Raw genomic sequence first — 24,911 nt, forward strand, 5'->3', positions numbered from 1 at the left:
AAGCCAGGTGCTTCTGCCTGGCTCCACCCACAACAGACCCAGGATGTTGGGAAGTTCCCCTGCATGGACAAAGGGATCAAAGCCGAAAAGGGGTATAAGAGAAGGACCCCTGAACTAAGAAATCAGATCACTTCTGACAAGGAACCCTGTAACCAAGGACAAGAGTCCTGCTGATCTAAGGACCTGCCTACCCCTTCTGCCAGTGTGCTGTTTGCGGGGGGGAATCCTGCAGTGCTTCTTTATTTTTGCCAAGGAACCAGGAGAGAGGAACTGTGTGTGTACTCTCACGCTTGCTAAGAAAATCTCCAAGGACTGGAAGAGTGCCAGTCTCCTGCTGAAGTCACAGGGCTAAAGGACGTCATCTGCTACAAGTGCTATTTGCTGGAACCTGTGAATCCAGCACCTCTGAAAGAACCAGCAATCTCGACGCCGACGGACGTCGCCAAATCCAGCTCAACACCGTGAGTGACGGCTCAAGTGTCCCGCTTCCTCGAAGCCGGCCGCCGGGCCCGATCGACGCCAGCAGCAACGCCAGGGAGCAGCGAGTTCGGCTCCAGCTCCAAGGGACCTCGTGTCTGCACCGCTGCTGATCGCATCGCCCTCGTGCCCTCTCGATGCCGTGAGCGCTGCTCACTCTTTGCAACAACATCATCGACAACGACGCCTGCTGAGGCCTAAGCGACACCAAAGACGCGACGCCGGATTGCTCGACGCCGCTGATCATCGTGTGCTGCATTTTCCAAGGTACTGTGTTGTGGGGGGTCCGTGTGTACTCCGGGCTCGACGTAGCGCTCCTCGCGGTCGACGCCGAACCTTTGGATTAACTTTGCCTCGATGTCGGGTAGCTCCTGTGTGGGTTACCTTGTTGCTAAGAACTGTGTTTCCAGGAGAAGAGTTGCTTTGATACGAAAAGACTTTTTGCTACAGAAGAATCTACCTTTGAACTATTATTTTTCCTTCCAAGAGTATTTATTAAGATTGTGTATATTTTTGTCGTTATTTGGTCTTGTGCTAAGCCTTATATAAAAATCCTTATTTTTATAATACTACTGTGTCGTGTCCATTTGTAGTGTATTCACTTTATTACTGTATGTGGTCATAAATGCTTAACGCACAGCCTCTGAGATAAGCCTGTCTGCTCTGCAAAGCTACCAAGGGGGTGAGCAGGGGTTATCAAAGGGTGTGATCCCCTTGCCCTGACTAGAAAAGGTGTGTTCCTATTTGTCAGAAGTGTATACCTCTGCCAACTAGAGACAGCCGGTTCTAACAGTGTGTTTCACAAATGCTTTACACATTGCATCTTGGATAAGTCTGACTGCTCGTGCCAAGCTACCAAGGGGGTGAGCAGGTGTTATCTTCAGCGTGTAACTCCCTTGCCCTGACTAGAGTGGTGGTTTCCACCTGGCTTAGGTGCATGCCCTAGCCAACCAGAAATCCCATTTCTAACAATGCTAATGAAGAGCATTTTCCATCCAGTATCCCATCTCAACAAAGATTTTCACAAATGTGACCAACCACTCTACCACCCACAGAATTGCACTGCCTTGCTCTGTATTCATGCCTGCATGGCATTTAAAACATGATGCACCATCCACAATACCATTACCGCTAATTCCCTGCTATGCTCATATGTAACATCAAGACTTCTGTAGAAAAATAGACATGATTTGCATCTTCAAACTGTAAAAAAGGAACTGCAAAAACGATACTTCAAGCCTTCGATTCCTACCGACCAAAAATGGCATACATGCCTAGTTCTTATTTGGAGGCCACATATCCTGCAGTATCAGAAAGAGCTGAAGAATAGACTCTTCAGACACACATAGGTGTTTTATAATCTCCTTTGCCACTGTGTTTGAAGTGCAAACCTTCCAGAGAGCCCCCTCTATTGTGCAAAGTTCAAGTCCCCTTCATTCAGCGAGAACCTGTTATGATCCGTCTCCTTGCTCTATTCGACCCTCCCAGCTCCAATGTGTATTATAATCTGTCTTCAATGCAGCAATCCATTTTCGTAGCTAGTTATTTTGATGGTTTATAAATCCAATAAATACATGTTTATATACAATGGCCATCATATTGCACGTCATTCAGTTAAAGGGCCCTGAATTTCTTGTGATAATCTTTCATAAGTGACAAGACTATGGAATATTTTAGCAACACTAAGATAAACCTTGAACATATCCTACCTGCCTGCATTTTCATACCCTCTTATAGGTGTCGTCAATTTACATGGCTATTAATTATTTGATTCTGGAATGTTATTTGGCTATTATATTAATTTGCATCAGTACAGTGGTGGATATTGTATTTAGGCACACCTGGTGCCCTCCATCTAGGCATGAAATTTCAAGGGTGCCTTTTTTCCTGGTGGGGCAGGTGGTATCAGCGTACTCTATGAGGCACATATTTCTGCAACAACTATTTTCGGGTCTGCCTTTCCGTGATGCAGCTTTGAGGCTAATTTGCTTATCATTTTGAAATAATATTTACTTTTGTAATTGTAATGTGTTTTGAACTTGTCATTTCATTTATATTGTTCACATTTTTAAAGATTTCCTCAAAGGAAGGGGACTTCGTTTTAGCTCCATATTTGCATATGCCTGCCAGCTGAGCATTGACATCGGGTTCTACAAAATGCTCAACATATTTCATCTAGGAGAGTCACTATGCCTTAGGGTTGACCGGAAAAGTCTCTACTCCATATGTTTGAATAAAGAGCTGTTTACGTGAAACAAATTAACACTTAAGTACGATATGCAAAATATTATTTTATTGATACGAGGGAAATCCTTGTATTTCTATAATTCTATATTCTATTGTCTATTTAATTGTGCGTTCTGAAGTCAGGACGTTCCTATAGCTAAAATATGGTTTGCAAGTTGTCTTAGTTTGTTAATGCGTCATTGCGTGCTACAAACGTTATTATGAAAAGTAGAGGTTCACATAAAATACAGGTTTAAAGAGAGACCTTGATTCTGGGAAGTGTGCCAGAGTCTGACATATCATAATATTTCACTGCTTTCTTTTAGCACTGCCTTTAAAAACTATGGGCCTCATTTATGAGAAATGACGCATCGCTGAGTGAAAACTGCGATGCGTCACTTCTCAGTGCGCACTCCTTGCGTCATGATTGATGCGTCATTTTTATAATATGACGCATCATGTCGCAAGGAGTTACAGATACGTCAGTATTTCTGACGTATCTGTAGGCGCAAAAGTGACTCATTGCTGGAGTGTGTTAGAAAAATGACGCAACTCCAGCAATGTGTACTTTCACATGGGCACATCTTATGTTGCTAGTGCCTGCATCAGTCTTACGCCGGCCATGAAGCAGGCATAAGATTTCGACACATTAGTTGCCAATAAATGGTGCAGTCAAATCTTATAGATTTCACTGCGTCACTTCCATGACCCTTTCTGCCGTCAAAACACCCCCCTTGCATACATTATACCTGGCGCATGGGTTTACAAAGTGAATCATCTATCTAGATGCGTCACTTTGTAAATTTGGCGCAACAAGGCGCATTTTTTACGCCACTGGTGCGTCACAAAAAGTGACGCACTGGCGGCGTAAAAGTGACGCACAGCCTCATAAATGAGGCCCCATGTAATTTTTTTTGTTTTTTTGTTGGAATAGTGGTAATAAATGCTGCGCAATGGTGTTCACAGATTTATTATCACTATTTTAGAAAGGCCACTTTTAGAAGTGCGCATTTCTGTGCGATATGTGTCTTTGTGCCTGCCTGTTGTGTATTGCATGTCTGGCTCTGGTTCACAGGGGCTGGAAAGGTGCAATGGCTCCAGAGGGACTGGGTGAGTCAACGCTAGGCTGAATAGGCTGATCTGCATTTGGAGTAGTGGGAGGAGTGGCACCTAGGCCTGAATAGGAATGTGCCTGTGAAGGACTGGGCTATTCTAAGGCCCAGCGGTGCCAGGAGACAACACCTGAAACCTTCGTGGGTTACCTGTTCCGGCGTACAAATCACAGAGACACGGGACACTTCCTTCGGCGTCAAAGATCAGCGTTTATTTACTGCAGGGATACAGAGATCGCAAGAAGTACAGCAAAGTGTAGGTTCTGAGAGTCTGCTTCGAATTGCAAAAGTGGATCGCTCCTTTTATACATATTTTTGTCATTGCACAACATGGCGAACAAAAGGTTACAACTCAGTTCCCACAGTAAACTTCAAAAGGGTTCCATTCATGTTTTCAGGAGCCCGGAACATAATTACAGTAGCCTCGCCGGTTCCCAACTGTAAAAATACGTTATCCCACATTAAGCACATTCCATTCGGGCCGTAAACGAGCTAAGAGAAGAGACAGAAGCAGGTGCAAGGAAGACAAAGACAGACAACAGATTGTAAAGAGTGTAGGGGCAATATCGGAAGCGTGATCGCAGGATCAAAGGATTCGTGCCTAACGCATGCACGGCTGAAACAATAGACTGGCACGGCAAGATGAGCCTCGAGCGGAGCCATCTGCCTTTTCCGTATCATCCCCCTAGTCATAAAGACACACTCAAAGGAACATGCGTCTTCCGCAAGAGCTTGGGAATCCCAGGGTCACGAAGCGGACTCTGTCCTTCGCCGGCTACGTGAAGGCAAGAAATAAAATGGATGTCATATCTAAAATGGAACCCGTGGGTTCAGATGGAGAAACCCACGAATAGGATGAACGCTGCAAAGTAGGGTAGCGAAAACGCGTACACCTACTAAACTCGTCATTTGCGGTTCATAGATACCAAACTCGTTCATATTCGAACAAGTCCAAAACGTGATTACGATTCTCACGGAACCTCACCTGGCTTCCACAATGCTGGCTCCACCCCCTCATTAGTGTGTCTGGGGCCAAAGCCTACTCTAACAATGAGGGTGTAGTGCACCTGAAAAGAGAGGTGTAAGTGCACCCCCGGAACTGGTTTTGACCGGGCACAGAGCCCTGTGCCAGGGGGAGAACAAAGACAGCATGTGATATAAATATTGGAGCTGTGACCCCATGAAGGGTGCTTTTTGTGCTTACTTGGAGACATGACTGGAGGACTGCTGGCAACCAGGAGGAACTGCCACAAAGGACATGCCCTCTGCTGAAGGGCCCTGTGAGCTGGACTGCCTGGGCCCAGCTCTACCCTGTATGCTGGTCTGTGTCCTCATTGGGCTGCTCCCTTGGACAAGGGCTGAGAGAGCATTTCATCTTCTAGAAGGGTACAGAGCGCACTTTGAGTGCGCTGTGAGGGCGAGTGACCCACTAAGTGTTGCCTTTAGCAAGGGCTCTGCTACAGGACCCGGGGCTGTGTAAAGGGCACCTGCGCAGGGAATCCTGGCAGGGGATTGCCCTAGTGACTAAGAGGCCGACGGAAGTCAGGCATGTCTGTGCCTGCCTGTGGGCGAAGCTCCTGTGAGGAAAGGGGGAGCCCTGCATACTGCCTAAGTCTGCCTGATCCCAAAGAGAGAGATCTACCTCTCGGTTTGCCGGACCCCCGAGGGATCATGAGGATCCAGGGCACCCGCTCCTGAACACCGCAAGTATGGCGGGTGTGCCCGGTGTTGCCTAGCCCCCAGCAGAGATAGTGCCTAAACGGGAAACAGGCGGAAGTCAGGCAGAGCCTGACTGTGGGCGGTGACGGCCAGCAGGAAAGATGGAGCCTTGCAGGCTCGCTGGACCCATGGTTGAGGACCGGCGCCTTGAGGCTCCCTGCTGCTGCACCCTTCCTGTTTGCAGATTGGCCCTGCGAAAGGAGAGAAACCTCGGTGAGTGGGGCTTGAAAGACACTGTTGGCACCTGCCTTCATATCCAGCTACTCCGCCAGATTGCGGGTAACTGCAATGAAAAGAGGCATGGTGAGTGAGGCCTGCCCCGCACACTGTTGGTGCTGGGGGTTTCTACAGCTGCACTGCCAGATGGTGGGCAGCTGAAACATTTGGGGCATTTCTGTTCTAAGGAGAGACAAGGGTGAATTGCACACTTGCCCCCCATTTGTGTTACGAGACCGTTAGGGCCAATGTTCTACTGCATCGGCAGCACGGGGGCTAGTAAAAGCCTTGTGAGGGGATGCACAGTGAGGATATCCCTCATTTTTTTAACAAAGGGATTGGGGGGAAGCCCCAGACGGGCCTGAAGGAAGGCCAGATGTCCTAGTGTTCTGCTCCATGGACAGGGTGAGGGTGTTGCCTACGTGGGGCCTGAAATGTCTGTGAGGATGTACTGCACTACTGCAGATAATGTTTTGCATAACTTGATATGTTAGGAAGTGCTATGATATTTATGCCTCATGATGTATGCATAATGTGTTTATCCTAAGTACCTCTTGCCAGTAGTTAAGGTTCTTTCTTTATTTTCACTACTTGGGAGTTCTAATGGGTTTGATTGAGGCCCAATTGGCCCTGCTTTGTATATAATCCCCGTAAAATAATACCTAATGCCAGGTGGCACAGTGTATATATGTGATTGCGTTCTAATGTGTTTTATGAGTAATACAAAGGGCATTTTTTATATAGCCTTGTTTGGAGTTTCTTTTGTGCTCTGCCTTGGATGTCGCTGCTTTGTGGGTGTGTTGCACAAACGCTTTACACATTGCATCTTGGATAAGTCTGACTGCTCGTGCCAAGCTACCAAGGGGGTGAGCAGGTGTTATCTTCAGCGTGTAACTCCCTTGCCCTGACTAGAGTGGTGGTTTCCACCTGGCTTAGGTGCATGCCCTAGCCAACCAGAAATCCCATTTCTAACAATGCTAATGAAGAGCATTTTCCATCCAGTATCCCATCTCAACAAAGATTTTCACAAATGTGACCAACCACTCTACCACCCACAGAATTGCACTGCCTTGCTCTGTATTCATGCATGCATGGCATTTAAAACATGATGCACCCTCCACAATACCATTACCGCTAATTCCCTGCTATGCTTATATGTAACATCAAGACTTCTGTAGAAAAATAGACGTGATTTGCATCTTCAAACTGTAAAAAAGGAACTGCAAAAACGATACTTCAAGCCTTCGATTCCTACCGACCAAAAATGGCATACATGCCTAGTTCTCATTTGGAGGCCACATATCCTGCAGTATCAGAAAGAGCTGAAGAATAGACTCTTCAGACACACATAGGTGTTTTATAATCTCCTTTGCCATTGTGTTTGAAGTGCAAACCTTCCAGAGAGCCCCCTCTATTGTGCAAAGTTCAAGTCCCCTTCATTCAGCGAGAACCTGTTATGATCCGTCTCCTTGCTCTATTCGACCCTCCCAGCTCCAATGTGTATTATAATCTGTCTTCAATGCAGCAATCCATTGTCGTAGCTATTTATTTTGATGGTTTATAAATCCAATAAATACATGTTTATATACAATGGCCATCATATTGCGCGTCATTCAGTTATAGGTCCCTGCATTTCTTGTGATAATCTTTCATAAGTGACAAGACTATGGAATATTTTAGCAACACCAAGATAAACCTTGAACATATCCTACCTGCCTGCATTTTCATACCCTCTTATAGGTGTCGTCAATTTACATGGCTATTAATTATTTGATTCTGGAATGTTATTTGGCTATTATATTAATTTGCATCAGTACAGTGGTGGATATTGTATTCAGGCACACCTGGTGCCCTCCATCTAGGCATGAAACTTCAAGGGTGCCTTTTTTCCCGGTGGGGCAGGTGGTATCAGGGTACTCTATGAGGCACATATTTCTGCAACAACTATTTTCGGGTCTGCCTTTCCGTGATGCAGCTTTGAGGTTAATTTGCTTATCATTTTGAAATAATATTTACTTTTGTAATTGTAATGTGTTTTGAACTTGTCATTTCATTTATATTGTTCACATTTTTAAAGATTTCCTCAAAGGAAGGGGACTTCGTTTTAGCTCCATATTTGCATATGCCTGCCAGCTAAGAATGGACATCGGGTTCTACAAAATGCTCAACATATTTCATCTAGGAGAGTCACTATGCCTTAGGGTTGACCGGAAAAGTCTCTACTCCATATGTTTGAATAAAGAGCTGTTTACGTGAAACAAATTAACACTTCAGTACGATATGCAAAAAATTATTTTATTGATACGAGGGAAATCCTTGTATTTCTATAATTCTATATTCTATTGTCTATTTAATTGTGCGTTCTGAAGTCAGGACGTTCCTATAGCTAAAATATGGTTTGCAAGTTGTCTTAGTTTGTTAATGCGTCATTGCGTGCTACAAACGTTATTATGAAAAGTAGAGGTTCACATAAAATACAGGTTTAAAGAGAGACCTTGATTCTGGGAAGTGTGCCAGAGTCTGACATATCATAATATTTCACTGCTTTCTTTTAGCACTGCCTTTAAAAACTATGGGCCTCATTTATGAGAAATGACGCATCGCTGAGTGAAAACTGCGATGCGTCACTTCTTAGTGCGCACTCCTTGCGTCATGATTGATGCGTCATTTTTATAATATGACGCATCATGTCGCAAGGAGTTACAGATACGTCAGCATTAGTTGCCAATAAATGGTGCAGTGAAATCTCATAGATTTCACTGCGTCACTTCCATGACCCTTTCTTGCGTCAAAACACCCCCCTTGCATACATTATACCTGCCGCAGGTATAATGTGGCGCATGGGTTTACAAAGTGACTCATCTATCTAGATGCGTCACTTTGTAAATTTGGCGCAACAAGGCGCATTTTTTACGCCACTGGTGCGTCACAAAAAGTGACGCACCGGCGGCGTAAAAGTGACGCACAGCCTCATAAATGAGGCCTCATGTAATTTTGTTGTTTTTTTTTTACTGCTAAATGTACCATTTGGTGCCATATCACTCTCGAAGAAGGTTAGCTCTCTACGCTTTGTTTGATAGATGCAGTCTCTTAATGTTTCCCAACACTTAACACGGCTGATTAATCTTCCCACTCTGTCTCTGGTTGTTGTCATGAATTATCGTCATCCATAGAAACTGCACATCTATCTTCCATCATCGGCAGGGGTATGGACGATATTGCCAGAGTTGAAAGGTGACAAATCAAAGAGAATGTCCTGGTACCGTCTGGCATAGGGATTGGTCAGGATTTGGAGAATATATGGCAGGCTAATGTTGTGGCACAATAAATCGGGGTGTGTCTCACCTTTAGACTACATCAGCTGGCCTTCGGATTCATTCAGCTGACCTCCAGGCATCCTAGCTAGTCCCTAAAAATCCCAGGTCTATTCTCAAAGAGGTTCAGCACCTCCTATTTACAATTCATTACCCTTAGATAAGTACTGGGTATTAGGATACTGTTCCATAACATTATCTCATCCTCCCAGGCCCACAGCTGTTTTTTTGACACTCGTTTGGTCCTGTAAGCCTCTCTCTACCTGGGTGTTTGCACACCCCTGTGATGGAGTGTTAATCAAAAGCAGTATTAGATTGTTTAAACCCATGGAGCTCTCCGTTTTCCTTGTCATTCCACACACACCATATGCTTTGTTTGCCACAATCAGCTATCACTCTGTGCCAATCGCACATCAATATCTTATTGCAACCTGCAAGTATAGTGAATATTCTAGACATGGGCCAGATGTAGGTCAGCATTTACCGACCGGTAACCACCGATTCGGCCTTTACCGACCGGTAAATGGCTATTCTAGATGTAGGTGGCCTATTTTACCGATTCGGTAAATTTACCGAATCGGTAAATTTACCGAATTGTTGAAATACCGAATCGGTATTATTACCGATTCGGTAATTTAGAAATGTAGGTGGGACTCTTCTGAGTCCCACAGGCCTTACCGAATTGGTATTTTACCACCCAATCCAATTGGATGGTAAAATACCGATTCCAGATGTGCATGCACATGTGAGCATGCACACCTATGGCATGTGACAGACAGACATGCCCTTAGGGCATGTCTGTGTGCCACATGTCCCACATGCCTAAATTCGGGGTGCTAGAGGGTGTCAAAGTGACACCCCCTGCACCCTTGCAACATTCTGTATTTACCGAATCGGTAAATACCGAATCGGTAATGCCCATTGATTCCTATGGGCTTCAATGCCCATAGGAATCAATGGGCATTACCGAATCGGTATTTACCGATTCGGTAAATACCGATTCTTACAGAATCGGTAATTTAATGACCGATTCTATGTACATCTCCCCCCTTCTATTTTACCGATTCATAAATACCGAATCTGTAAAATTCGGTATTTATGAATCGGTAAAATATACTTGCCTACATCTGGCCCCATGGTACTTTTTTTTTACAGATTTGGCCAACATTTTGTTCAATTTCTGAAATGGACAAACATAAATGTTGGCCACTAATGAAGGAAATGTTGCACCGAATATCTGGAGTCCGGTTTCATGAAGTATGTGTGAGAATTTACTGTTTTTGGGGCACTGTTATTTTGATGGCAGCTTTCAAACGCAGGACTATAGGGGAAATAATAAAAACTATTTCCAGATCCTGTACCATCTACCGAACCTATCAGTGCAAGTCAGACTGCCCTTTCACTAACTGACTGGGCAGGTAGCCCACACCGGACATAAATGCATTAGATTTTTAGAATTTGTTTATAAAAATATTTTAAGTACTCTCCTACATGGAGAAACATGTTGCAAGCCTTTGCCGTAATCTGTGAACTTCTGGAGACTTCCTGAGAATGGGGGTAGCAGACATAACATTTTTTCCTATTGGTTCTGGGTGACCACAGACAACAATTTTAATGCAAAGTGTTATGGAAAATTGGAAAGCTATTTCAAGGAAAGATCTCTTTCCCCGTATAGCAGTGGTGGCTGGTGACATTTGAAAGCGGTGAGGCGTAAACTTTGAGGGAGAGCACCGTAGCGAGAAATGTAGGGGCAGATTTACAAGCCCCTTGCGCCACTTTTGCATCACTTTTCCGATGTTAAAAGTGATGCAACAGTGGCGCAAGGGGCTTGTAAATCTGCCCCATAATGTCTTTGTCTGAAGCTGGGCCCTGCTCTGCTGGCATGCACCTCTGAAAAGCATATGCCCCAAAAGGGCATAGCTTTTAAAACATAACATTCCTTGTAGAGTGAAATGTAGATTGAAATGTTTGTGAAGCAAGGCCCTGCTGGCACCACGCACCCTAGAGGTGTGTGCCAGTAGTGCCTAGTTTCATAAACATTTGTGAGTTAGTATGCACCAGTCGGCGGTCCTGCTTTAAACACTAACACTCTTTAAAGTGCAGAGTACTCGATCTGTACTTCAAAAAGTGTTAATGTATAATTGAAACGTGACCTGCTGAAAGTATTAGTGCCAGGCTTCCTTCTTTGGTTTGAGAGGGTGCTCAGTGCACTCACTGTGCGATGTGTTCTTATGTCACGCTGCTTCATGCAGAGACACTGCAAAAGATTAGGTAATTTCTCCAGTTCAAAAATGTTTCATCAAGGTGATAAAACACATGAATCTGCCGTCATGGTATAGAAACATTCCAACACATTTATAAATAACATTTATTGAAATATCAGAGATAAGACCATCAGTAGCCACATTTTAAATAAGGGTGGCAATAAAATAATTTTCAACACTGTTGAGTATATTTTGTGGCCTTTAGAATATTATCAGCCACCGAAAGCATTGTAAGATGAAATAGGACGACCCCGTTAGAATGTCACAATTTGCACAATGTACATTGAGAGTTTGGCATACTGGTTCATTTTAAATGAAGAATTGTGTTTCCTGAATACTAAATTTCATTGGTAGCTACTTTGCATTTATTGGCCAAGCAACAGAAATCCATGTGAAAACCTCCAAGGAGACCCCTCAATTGTCCTACACTTGGTGCTGGTGTCAAGCAGCGGGGCTGGAAATACTTCTTACTGCTTAGTCTAGCCAGTAATCTGGGAATCAATTCTTTGAAGCTTTTTTTAGAGGAGGAAATGATGGCAGTCCTCACAGAGTGCTGACTCTGACTGGTCTCAGACTGCACACGTCTGGAGGACTCTGTATGCAGAAGTGCACTGGCGATGAACTAGGATCTTTAGGTATAATTTTACTCATGGTTCACAGCGTTGCTTGCAGCCAGGGACATCATGTTACAATATTGCATTTGGCAGTGTCTCTCTACTCTGAAACCAGATTATGATGACAAGACTTACTGCCTCCTAAACATAGTTCTATGGACATTAGGATTACGGAGTAGTGTCCTGAAATTGCGTACAGGCCCACACTGATGCCGTCGCTAAGCGACGTACACCAACACCGCCTGGAGCAAGACAATTACGATCCGAATGCGTATTTCATGACACAAACTGAGTACTTGTCACTTCACCTCTAATGAGGCACTAGGAATAGGAGGGAAAGTAAGGCAGGAAGTACAACTACATCAACGGGAGGCCAGCACTGCCCTAACCGTACGGCCAGAAGAGGGACCACATCCGTGACCATCTACACGAATGGCACGGTCCTGATTCAGGCAAACAACGAAAACCTTGAAGTCTTTGACTCCCTATTTCCAGCACTAAGATCTGCCCTCCCACCCCTACAGCACCCCGTCCCAATCCCTAGCCCGCATGCAATCACAGCTAATGCCGAAATCTTTGTCTCCATCATCCACCCCCCCGGTACTGCTCGAGCCCCCTCTCTCCCCTTCACACGCCAGGCCTCGCCACTTCCCAACTCACACCTACAGCCATCCAGCCACAACAAGAAATTCCAGTCACATCTCCTCAGCCCCAACCCATCCATCACACTTCCCCTATCAAGCAGATTCCTCTTCAGGAAACTCCCAGACGTAACTCGCCGATAGAGACCAATCCCCCCACCAGATGCTTCCCAGCTATCAGACACTCAAAACCCTCCCCTGTCCCTATCCCTCCCCTCCCTCTGACCTCACAATGATCTCGAAAAAAGACAACCCGACATGCTCCACCAATATAAGACCTCAACCCCTCAACCCGATCAACACCACGCAAGATGATGCCCCAGATACCCCCAACTCTTCCCATGACTCCTTGGCGAAGCGTCTTATGGCCCTAGAAAGTCAGATTGACGCAATCTCCCTAGGCCTAACCAAAATCCTCTCTAACCTTGATAAAGCCCGCAGACCCCAGAAATCCTTTCCCGGGACTCCCCACACCTCCATCGCAATCAGCCCTCCCAGGCCCTCAGAAACCCTTGGTATCCAGCATCAACGTCCCCCCACCAGGGCTTCGAAATCAGGCTAACAGAAGCCTCAAAAACCGAAGTCCCATCCCCTAGGACCAAGATCAGTCCATTGGCTAATGCAATTCACATGACCTCAAGGCCCATTAGAACAGAAGCTCCCATGTCAGACAATGAAGCAGCCATGCTAGCCTCCTCATATGATTTTCCCTCCTCGGACTCTCCTAAATCCAAAATCCAAGTGATCACAGGCCTACGGAAAGATCCTCCCTGCACAAAACCCCTGAGACAGCCTGTCCTCACCGCCATACCTAGGGCGACCAAAGTAACCACCAGTAATCAAGAGCTTTTCACAAACTGCTTACTAATCAACTGCAGATCGGCCTCACTTCACGCAACGGATCTAGCCGAGGCTATCCTCTCACATGACATTGACATTGCGTTCCTCACGGAGACATGGCTGAACAAGATATCTCCCCCTTGCCTAGACATGTTGGTACCACCTGGCTTCTCCCTGACTAACAAAGACAGGATAGATCAGCGAGGAGGAGGGGTTGCGATTATCCACAAAGATAGTCTGGTCATCTCGGAAACCACCTCTTTCGATTACCATTCTTTCGAATGTCTCTCCTCCATCATCATGATCAAAGATAATGGCTCCCTACGGTGTCACCTGCTCTGTCACCCCCCAGGTAGAAACGCCACATTTGGAGAACGACTGTCTGACCTGATAGCGCAAGGGACTCTCGGTGATTCCAATAATCTCATTCTCGGTAATCTGAATATAATGTGGAATGAGACAAACAATCCTCTAATCCAATCGCTATCCAGTCTCATATGTGATAAAAATCTTACATAATACTGTACAGAGGAGACACACTACAAAGGAGCCACACTGGATGCCATCATTGCACAAAGAACTCAATCACGATCAATCACATACTCCCCATCGACTGGTCTGATCACCACATGATACTATTTCATATCAATCACCCCACTCTCTCTCACCAACCCGCACAAGATCCTCCCAAATGAAGGCGAAATCTTTCTTGGATATCTTGGAAGATCAGATAAGCTCACTCCTCCCGGACAACAAAGACCACCTATTCACCAATGACCTCACTGACCGGTACAATTCCGAGCTAGAGGCCTTACTTGACAAAATAGCTCCACTTAAGCTCAAGAGGAGCAGAACCATGCCATCCAGAACATGGTTCAACTCTAACCTCAACTCAGAAAGGAGAAATTTAAGGGCCAACAAAAGAAAATGGAGAAACAACCCCATCGCCATCCTTCGCGATCAACTGAAATCAGCCCGTAGGAAGTACAACAACCACATCAAAAACAAGAAATCCAGCTTCTTTCGAGAGGCACTGGACAGTGCCAAAAATAGACCAAAGGAGCTCTATAGCATCATCAGAAAACAAACCTCCAAGCCAGTGTCCTCATCCGTACAGGCGTCCAAAGAACTCTGCGACACCTTTGCCCACTTCTTCAACAACAAGATCGCAAAAATTGAACTATCATTAGCCTTCAACAGTGCACAACCCATAAAGCAATATCATGGCTGTACCTCATGATCTCTCTCCTGGCTCTTCGCCCACCCCCTAGCTGAGCTTTCGCCCCGTTCAAGAAACGGAGATAATCTCCTTGATCTCGACCTCCAAACCATCAACGCATATCTCAGATCCCATTCCTCCCCTGCTAATCAAAAAAATGAAACGCGCTTTTGCACCGCTTTGGGGCAAAATCATAAACAGCTCCTTAAAACCGGGCAAGTCACCCCCCTGCTGAAAAAACCCAGTCTAGAGGCGACTGATCTTAACAATTTCAGACCTGTATCAAACCTCCCCCTGCTCTCAAAAACACTTGAATGTTGCGTACTTCACCCGTCTAACACAGCACCTGGATAACATCAACCTATTGGACCCCCACCAGTCTGGTTTTAGAAAAGATTGCAGCACAGACACTGCGATTCAGAACATCATGGACGAAATCCATGGATCAATAGACTCTGACAAATGCTGCCTCCTCATTCTCCTTGACCTCTTGGCAGCATTCGATACAGTGGACCATAAACTCCTCATCAAGGCTCTTCAAGAAAGAGCTGGTCTCGGCGATGTAGTTCTCAAGTGGTCTTTCTCCTTTATACACAATCGCACACAAAAAATCAAAATCAAGAACTTCACCTCCGAAACGCAGCAAGTCAACAAGGGCGTCCCCCAAGGTTCGGTGCTCTCTCCACAACTCTTTAACATCTACATGGAACCGCTATCCAAATTACTCAGAAAAGTCAACATCCGCTTCCACCACTGCGCGGATGATACGCAGATCTATCGGGAAACTACCTCTCTCAATGACATCCAAAGATTAAACGATGTCTTGAAAGATGTGCAAGAATGGCTGATAATCAACCACTTGAAACTAAATCCAGACAACAACGAGACACTCCTCATCTCGAACAAGGAGGAAAACCCACAAATCGCTGAATGGTTAAAGACTATCGATGCGCTCAAAGGGAATCTTACTCTAGCAGACTTTGTCAAATCTCTAGGTATCACCCTAGACCCCAAACTGAACATGATGAAACACATTAAGAACTCGGCCAAAAGTGCATTCCTGAACCTAAGACTTCTGAACAAAATCAAACCCTATATTCCAACAAAGGATCTCAAATTGGCCACACAATCTGTGGTACTGTCAAGACTGGACTATGGGAACACAGTCCTAACAGGAATTCCTAAAGCGCATCTGGCACAGATCAAAACAACATTACATGCGGCAGCCAGATCACCGGCATCAAAAAATCGGATCACATCTCCCCCGCATTTAAAGAACTCAAATGGCTTCCAGTAGCAATGCGAAGTAACTTCAGACCGGCCTGCCTAACCCACAAAGCCCTACATACAGGTAAACCCGAATACCTGGCAAAAAAACTCAAAAAGGCAGGTCAAGCCGAAAATCTGAGAAGCTCTAACTCCCTCTTACTCATTCCACCTAAAACTAGAAAAAAAAGAACAGTGGATTGCTCGTTCACTGGAAACGCCCCAAAAATTTGGAATTCCATCCCTCCACACATCAGAACCATGCCCTCCTTTTTGGAATTCAAAAGTCAACTCAAATCCGTATTTCTTACCCATTCCCTTGGATGTGGACAATACGGGACAGACAGCAAGCATAGAGCTATATGATCCCTAAGAACCTCTTTTGTTTTCTTTTTTTATTAGTATTTCAAACCATACAGAACAGCTAAACAAAAGAAATCCAAATTGCCAGTCCATATACAGTTACGATAAAATAAACAAGTGCAGACTTCAAGTGACAGTTGAAAATAATAATGACATCAAAGCGTTGTGTCATCAGCAGGAAATACACCGCATACATTCAAATAGCAAAGGTGTTCTGCATACAGTGATACATCAAGTCATATGTGTAAGGCTACATCAAATATAGAATGAAATCAACAATAGCCCAAGTCTATCCCCCGGGTCCCACCTATTAGTGCCCGGCCGACATGAATCCCCCCCAGCCCAACACGCAACCCAATGTAGCACACAGTCAAAGAACCACCTGTCTAATCTTCAACATTGCCAGCAGTCTCATTCTCACAATGATTTTCCCTCTGCCACTGGAGGAATGGTTCCCATATGTCTCGTGGTCTAGAAGCTGGCAGCATCAACTCCCAAAAGGTGCCCAATTGTGTGTGCCCATACGTTACATCAAATGGGTAAGGAGTGCCTCCAGGGGTGTTTGTTCCACAAATATTTCAATGTTTTTTAGGAATATTTGTGGAACAAACTCCCTTGGAGGCACTCCTTACCCATTTCATATTCTCACCCAAGCCCACAAGGGTATACTGGGATGCTCACTGTGTTTACCTCATACGTTACATCAGCCAAGCCAGCTCTTGACTGACAGCACTCTCCGCCTTCCCCAGTACACCGCCACGTGTCGCTTGGCGTATAACAACAGCATAGCATGTAATTTCCGGGACTTGGGAGCAGTGTGCCTTACATAGCCCAGTATCGCCAGCTCTGGGGACGGGGCGTCAGCACTCCCCAGCATTTTGTTAATGGAGTCAAACACCGAAGACCAATAGTCCGCTAATTTCTTGCATGACCACGCCATGTGCAGAAATGAAGCGGGGGAGTGCTGACATCTCCAGCAATAGTCCTCTTCACGAAGTCCCATTCTGAACAAGCTGATCGGCGTTCTATAGAAACGGTGCAGATAGTTGAAATGGATCAACCGTAGCCGGTAGTTAGGGGACAGCTCAGTGAGCTGCCCACAGCAAAAGGACCATTGTTCCTCAGAGAGCGGGGGGTCAAGCTCAGCGTTCCACTTCCCCAGGGCTGTAACCCGCACTATGGGTGCCTCAATCTGCACTTGCCGGTAGATTCTTGTGATCAATTTACGTGGAGAGTGCGAGATCACTATCTTTTCCAGTGGCTGAAATGTTGGGGGAGCTAGCGGAAACTCACTGCACAGTGCCCGCCAGGCCGATTTCAGTCTATGGTACAAGAACAGATCCGAGAATGGAACCTCTTTCCCTTCCTCAGCTACAGGGCGGGGCATGAACTCGTCTTTGGGAAACAGGTCTGCAAACGTGTGTAGGCCCAGTCTCTGCTGTACGTTCTTACCCATACCTCTCTCAATGCAAGGCATTAGGGGGTTCTGCACCAGGGACAGCGATGGTGCATACATGAGTGGCCCACCTACCCTCTTCCTCAGCTCGTCCCATGCCCATTTTAGTGTCTCGGCTGTGTCGATCTCTCCCCTGGGGTGTCTCACCTTCGCACATATAGCCACGGGGAGTAAGGTGGGTGCCATGGTGTCATGTTACGCAGCCACATGTGGCTGTAATGGGGTGGGGTGCACCCAAAAGTGTAGAAATTGAGCCTGAGCGCAGAGTGCATATAGGCGCATGTCTGGGGCCCCCAGTCCGCCCTGCTGCAAAGGCAGTGACAGCACCTCCCAGGCCCCTCTAGCCTGTCCCCCAGCCCATACCAATGATGGGAGTTGGGATTTTAGTGCAGCAAAAAAATGGGACGTCAGATGGATTGGGACATTAACAAAAAGGTACAAGAATTTCGGTAACATGATCATCTTGACCAGAGCGATCCGTCCAGTGAGGGACAGGGGTAGCTTCGCCCATATTTTCACCTTGCCTTCGAGCCAAGACATGGCGCGGCCATAATTCAAATTCCATATGTCTTGGAGATTTCTGCCTATCCAAATACCTAGGTATTTCAATTCCTCATCTTCCCATCGTGTGGTGTTATCTTATATGGGCCGCTAGAGGCTCCATCGCTATGGCGAATAACTGTGGGGACAGGGGACAGCCCTGCCGCGTGCCCCGCGAAATGGGAAAGGGATCAGAGATCACCCCATTAATCTGGATTCGGGCTCTAGGGGCGGTATATAATAGACGGATCTTACTTACAAATAATGGGCTGAACCCCATGTTAGCGAGGATCGTGAACAGATACAAGGTAATTCCAAGGTGTCGAACGCTTTCATGGCGTCCAGGAGCACCACCGCTGCCTGCACACTCGGGTGCAGATAATGCAGTGCGGAGAAAATGGTTCGCAAATTGTGAGACGTTGCACGGCCCGGGATAAACCCTGATTGATCGGGACGGGCTATGAGGGGCAATAAAGGCTGCAAGCGGTCAGCTAGCAATTTGACAAAGATTTTGGCGTCAAAGTTTATCAACGAAAGAGGTCTATAAGAGTCAAGTTCGTCTTCTAATTTTCCCGGCTTGAGTAATGTAACAATCAAGCCTCTCTCATCGAGTCAGGCAGCCTGCCCTCCTCCAATGCCTCCTCATACACCCCCAGTAACCTGGGCGCAAGCACCTCAACATACGTTTTTTAAAAGGCGGTCGTCAGCACTTCAGGTCCCGACGCCTTGTGTGGGGGCATGCCTTTTATTACCATTGTTATGTCTTCAGTTTGATAGATTGAAGAAAGGAACGCAACCCCTCCGAGCAGTCATTCAAAGTGGCGGTATATAAGTTGGCATAGAATTCAGAGAACGCTCTTAATATCACATCCTGCCCTCTCACCGCATCGCCGACCATGTCCTTTACCTCATGTATGTGAGTTGCTGATCTGGAAGGCCTAACCATGTTTGCCAAGGTGCATCCTGGTCTTTCCCCTTCACCATATCTACTCGCCTCAGCATATTTCCCTAAGAATTTAACCTCGTGCTGCGCCTCCTCAGCGTAATCTAATAGCTGGGCCTTCAACTGCCCCGATGTAGCATGGTTCTCGTCAGCACAATACTGCGATTCAAGTGTCTTGATGTCAGCCTCCAGGGAAGCCAGGGAGCCCCTAATCGCTTTGAGCACCCCCGCCTGCTGGTGATGCACTGCCCCTGAATAACCACCTTAAAGGCCTCCCACAACCCACTTTCAGTTTCAACAGACCCTGTGTTGTTCTTAAAGTATTCAGCAATATCTTTACCTATTTCCGCCTTGAAGGCCTTGTGAAGCAGGGCGTGTGGCGGCAGTTTCCAAGTAAATGCACGTCTGTACATTGTGGGCAGTGCCAGCTGCAGCAGGCACTGGCGGGGCGTGGTCCGACAGGGAACGGGGCAGGTGCCTGACTACCACTGTGCAGGCAGCCATGTCTCGGGACAGCAGCCAGAAATCAAGTCGAGACCAGGCGCTATGCTGTTCTGTAATGCAAATACCCTCACGTAGCCCGCCGTTCCTGTGTCTCCAAATGTCTACTAAGTCGCCTGCTGTCATTATCTCCCGCAGAGCCTCGCTGGACGCCGGGTGCAGGGGCCTTGCAGTGCCCCGTCTTTCTAGTTGGTTGTTAAGTATGGCATTGAAATCTCTGCCCCATATTATGGTGTCACGGCCAATGGTTTTTATTTTGGACCAAAGTGAAATAAAGAAATCAGGGGAAACAGTGTTCGGGCCATATAAATTCACAACCTCAGAGGAGTCCCTGCACTTGAAGATAGCGACCCTCTGGATCTGTCTGTGAGAAACCCTCCTGCCAGTCCAGCCCGCGACGCAGAAGCACCGCCTACCCCCTCGCATATATAGAGCAAATCGCGGAATATACAGTTCCCCACCTGCCATGACCAAGCCTTCAAATGCGTTTCCTGCAATAAACATAGGTCTACATTGTGCCGGGTGAGATATGCATGTACAAGCCTGGCCTTTCTTGCATCGTTCAGGCCGTGGACATTCCAGGTGAGACAATTACATTTGTAAGGAGCAGCCATACTTTAGTGCCTCAGAGAGTCCAGTTGCATTCCTAGCATCAGACACAACCTGAGCAATAGATATAACAAACCTGCACTTTAGCACTAATTGACTGGCAATGCATAACCAAACAACTCACCCCATCCACCCAACTAGGTTGTAGACTTTCCCACCCTACATTTCACAGAGCAACCCACAGAACAAGAAACACCAAAAGTGGGAACTTTCCCTTGGAAGCCTAGCATTGCCGGCAAACTACCTTACATCGCACAATGTGGTCGGAAATACAGAGGAGACCTCAGCATGCATGTAAGAACTGCACAAAATTGCAAACAGGAATTCCATTTGAAAGTGGCAGCAGACCAGCCGAGACATAGCAAGTAGACCAGCATGGCCCTCAGGGTGAGATACAGAGCATGGAACATAAATGGGAGCATACGATACCCAAATCAGTCATTGTCACTTAAAGTATCTCTAGACACCTCCACTCCCAGCTGCCTCTTCTTGGATGGTTTCCCCCCCGAGTGTTTTGCAAATTTAAGTGCTGATTTGGCATCTGTGAAAAAGTGAGGCTTCCCGACCACCGAGACCTTCAACTTTGCGGGGTACAATAGAGAATATGGGATCTGTGCCTTCAACAAGATGCGCTTCGCAGGGAGGAACTCTCATGTAAAGACAGCCGCGCTAATACTTTCGGGTCGCGTTCCCGCTAATAAACATTAACACCTGAAGTACTTGAGTGTGTTAACAAGTATGTAGTTTGTTCCATCATGGACTTTGCGAACTCACTAACAGTGTTAATAGTGAATTTGCAAAGCCCATGATGGAACGAACTACAAAGGGACTGGAAAGCACTTTATACTTTTTGGTTATCCATGGGGAGATTAATAATCTTTTGCCAATCCCCAGTATCACAAGATGTTGAGCAAACCGCGCCATGCCAACCTGCTGCTCGAACCTGATTCCTTTTAGGTGAACCAGGCCCGAGTCTATGCTCGGCGTCGATGGCTCAGCCCCTCAACATTTTGTTGTCCACACGCCGTCACAAAGTGTGCAGCAGCAGGGTTGGCCACAATGGCCAGAGCACAGCTGCGCTGGCGAATTTGGTTGGAGTTGGAGATTACTAGTTGTCGCACAGTGAGTGTGCACACTCTACTTCTAGTAAGTTGTGCACACTCACTGTGTGACGTGTTTGTGCACTGCAGTCATGGCCAGAGCAGAGAGCTGCCGACTGTGGAGGCACCAAAGTCGGCACCTCTGCTCTGGCCCTTACGGCGCGCTCATGAGGACTGCAGTCCACAGTTCAACACCTCGCCAGGACTGGCTGCACCACATTGTTGCTGTGCCACTGCCAGCTACAAAATATAAATTATGTATACTAACTATTACCTAAACTCACTCACTATGACTATAATGAGGAATCCTTGCTCCATCCATCTGACTCAGAGCTCAGCCGCATCGGGTTCAAGGCGATAGGCCGGCACTGTCCGCAGGCTCACTCTGACTCTGAGAGAAGTATGTGTGTTCTCAAGATGAGGCCTCGGGGCAACAGGTCAGACTAGAGCAGCAGCTGCTGCAGCAAAGTCAGTCGCGGCTCGCAATTCTCGGGGTGGGAGGGGAGGGGTATGAGGGTAGGTGTAACATAAAAAACGTACCTTCCTGATGCCAATCCAGGTCCCACGCCGCCTCTACATCCAGTTCCTGGGCCGGGCCAGACTTCAGAGTAGGAACAGGTCCATAAGAAGCATTTTACAATCTGTAGTCTTTCTCATCAAAGATCAACACAAATATGAACAAAGCAGCATGCTTAACTTAGAGGCAATGTGTAAAATATTTATGCAGCTCTTCAAACATAATAATGTGAAAGCACACCATAAGAAAAATCCCATACCAAAAAAGAAAATAGAGTACATTTTTTTATAAATTATTTGAGACTAAACCACAAAAATCCTCTAAGTAAAATCAAAGATATGCAGTTTCAAAGTTTTAAGTTAAAATAGTTGCTATAAGCATGAAGAACCAACTGTGTTTATCTGGTGGCACCGGACTGGGAGAAAGTCACAAGTTCAGGTCTACGGCCTGAGAGAAAGTCATGAGTTCAGGCCTACGGCAATGTAGCACAGGCCGGATAAAGGAACCAAGTTAGGCCAGCTGAACAAGTTACCTTCAATCATGGTTGCTGAGCTCTGAGAGTTCCCACATCGAGGATGAGTCACACAGCAGCAGTTCAGAGGAAGCTCCGAGCCTTCTATTTGGTGTCCTGTATTGTCATGAAGGATGCTGTTGACAAGGGGCTTGTGATGCGAAGTCCTGCGTTGAAGATGCATTGTGCACCAGTGGGTCTGAAGAAGGGGTGAGGCTGCGATGCAGGGTTCTGTGTCATCACCGAGGGTGCTGTCGACAAGGGGCTTTTAATTTGAAGGCCTGTGCCGATGATGCATCATGCAGCAGCGTTACTGAGGGGATTTCTGGCACTGGGGATGCATTGCGCTGTTACTGTTCTGAAGTGGAGCTCTGAGGATTTGGGTTATGCTGCATCGGTTCCAACCACAGCTAGGCTCGCAGTGCACCTTCAGGCCCACTTCTAAGGTCCCAGGACTGCGGTGGCATGACTTGGGGGCTAGGACACAAAGAAGACCGAGTCAAGGTGCTTGGTTTCAAGGTGGCTGGAGCCTTTTATGTCCCTGATGCTCTGATCAGAAGGCCGGCCAAATAACCCCTAGAGTCACTCTGGTGGTCCGGGTATGAAATTCAGGTCCAGTCTTTTTCTTCCAGGCAGCAATGCAGCAAAGTAGTAGACCTTCTTGCAGAGCAGCACAGCAGTCCTTTTGAGTCATTCATAGGTCCAGAATGTACTGAAAAGCTAAGTATGAAGGTCCAATATTTATACCTGGTGTCCACTTTGAAGTAGAAGGCTTCTGGAGGCTCCACCCCCGGAGGCGTTTGGAATTTTGTGCCTCCCAGCCCTGGCCACAGATTGTCTAGGGTCACAATAGACTAGTGTCAAATTCTTTGTGAGTTTGTTCAGACAGAGCCTTTATGATTACAATTCTTTAGACGCTAAACAAGACATTCCTACATGTTCATAATTGAAATGTGTTACTTATGAAATGTAATAAGTTAACCCAATGTTATCCTATGGTGGAGGTAGGCATTGCAGTAGCTCAAAACGATTTAAGAGTTTCTCAATACCAGGACATATAAAACGTAAAAGCACATGCTTAACTTTAAATACACTGCTGCTCTCTGCCCTATGGGATGGTTAAGGCCTATGTTAGGGGTACCTTATATGTTTTAAAAAGGATCGTTTAGGCTTGGCAAAAGGTTTATTTTGACAGGTGGAAATGGCAGTTTAACCTGCCCACACAGACCGCAATAGCAGGTCTGAGACATGATTAAAGGGTTCCTTAAGTGGATGGCACAATCAGTGGAGGTGGCCCACTAAAATCATTTAATTTACAGGCCCTTGGTGCTTGTTGTACCACTTTACTGGGGACTTGCAGGTAAATTAATTGTGCCAATTGGGTGCACGCCAATTTCATCATGTTTGAAGGAGAGAACACAAGCACTTTAGCCCTGCTGAGCAGTGGTGAAGTGCACAGAGTCCTAAACACAAACAGAAATGGGCTCAGAAAACAGGAGGGTGAATGCAAAACGTTCGGGGATGACACTGCAGAAAGGGTAAAGTAAAACAGTCTCAAATACTACTGCTCTATCTAAGTCACAATATATAATTGCTGTGCGTCTAAAATATTATATTGGGCACAGGTTTCCCCAACAACTACTTTCAAGTCTATCTTTCTGTGATGCAGTTTTGATCGCTATTTACTACTTGGTTTGAAGTGCTTATCACGTTTGTATTTTTAACTTGGATTGAAATTGTCATGCCATTCAAACAGATTATATTTAAAATTATTTGCTCTAATTAACCCACACGATGCTCCTTACGAGCTCAGCTCGTCATGAGGTACACTTCTCGTACACTCATGACGAGCTGAGCTCGTCATGAACAATGGGAATAAATCGGGATCAGCACAGGAGGGGAGTACCATCAGCATTGATGGTGTTAAGGATACTAAAATTTAGCTCCGTATTTGCATATGCCTACCAGAGGAGCTTTGGCTTCCAGCTGCACAAGATACTCTACATATTTTATCTAGGAGAATCACACTGCTTTCAGCTGCACTGAAAAAGTCTCTACTCCATATGTTAGCAGAAAGAGATACTTCCCTAAAATAAATCAGTAAACTAAGTATATTAATATTATTAGAAGAATTGCCTCAGAATTCTGCAACGACAATAAGGTCACAAAGTTGAATCCCAACAAGACACACTCAGGATTTGAACACAGCGAATTCATTACAATGATTACCACGAAATAGGGCTATCATGATATGTTCTGTTTTGAGTTGATAGAAATGACTGAATTGAGATATAAAATCAATGTATGATTAATATAGGTCCAGACAAATTATAGTAATAAATTCGGGCTTGTATCAGAGTCTGAAATATTGTAATATTTCCCTATTTCCCTTTTAGAACTTCAAACCCGTGCAATTTAGCTTGTGTGTTTGACTGTAAATGTACCTGCACCCGAAGAAGGATA

The 24,911-nt window shown here is 45.9% G+C and overlaps 1 protein-coding gene across 1 annotated transcript in view; it reads right to left on the minus strand.

Moving 5' to 3' along the window:
- LOC147733211 (mucin-5B-like) overlaps positions 1-24,911 on the minus strand; it is a 1,334,855-nt gene that overhangs the window by 829,397 nt on the left and 480,547 nt on the right. The window contains exon 10 of the mRNA XM_086956056.1: positions 5,074-5,080. Coding sequence (XP_086812182.1) covers positions 5,074-5,080 — 7 coding nt within the window. The remainder of the gene's footprint in view (positions 1-5,073; positions 5,081-24,911) is intronic.

This window comes from Lissotriton vulgaris, chromosome 2_1 (genome assembly GCF_964263255.1).
Source record: "Lissotriton vulgaris chromosome 2_1, aLisVul1.2, whole genome shotgun sequence".
Lineage (NCBI taxonomy): Eukaryota > Metazoa > Chordata > Amphibia > Caudata > Salamandridae > Lissotriton > Lissotriton vulgaris.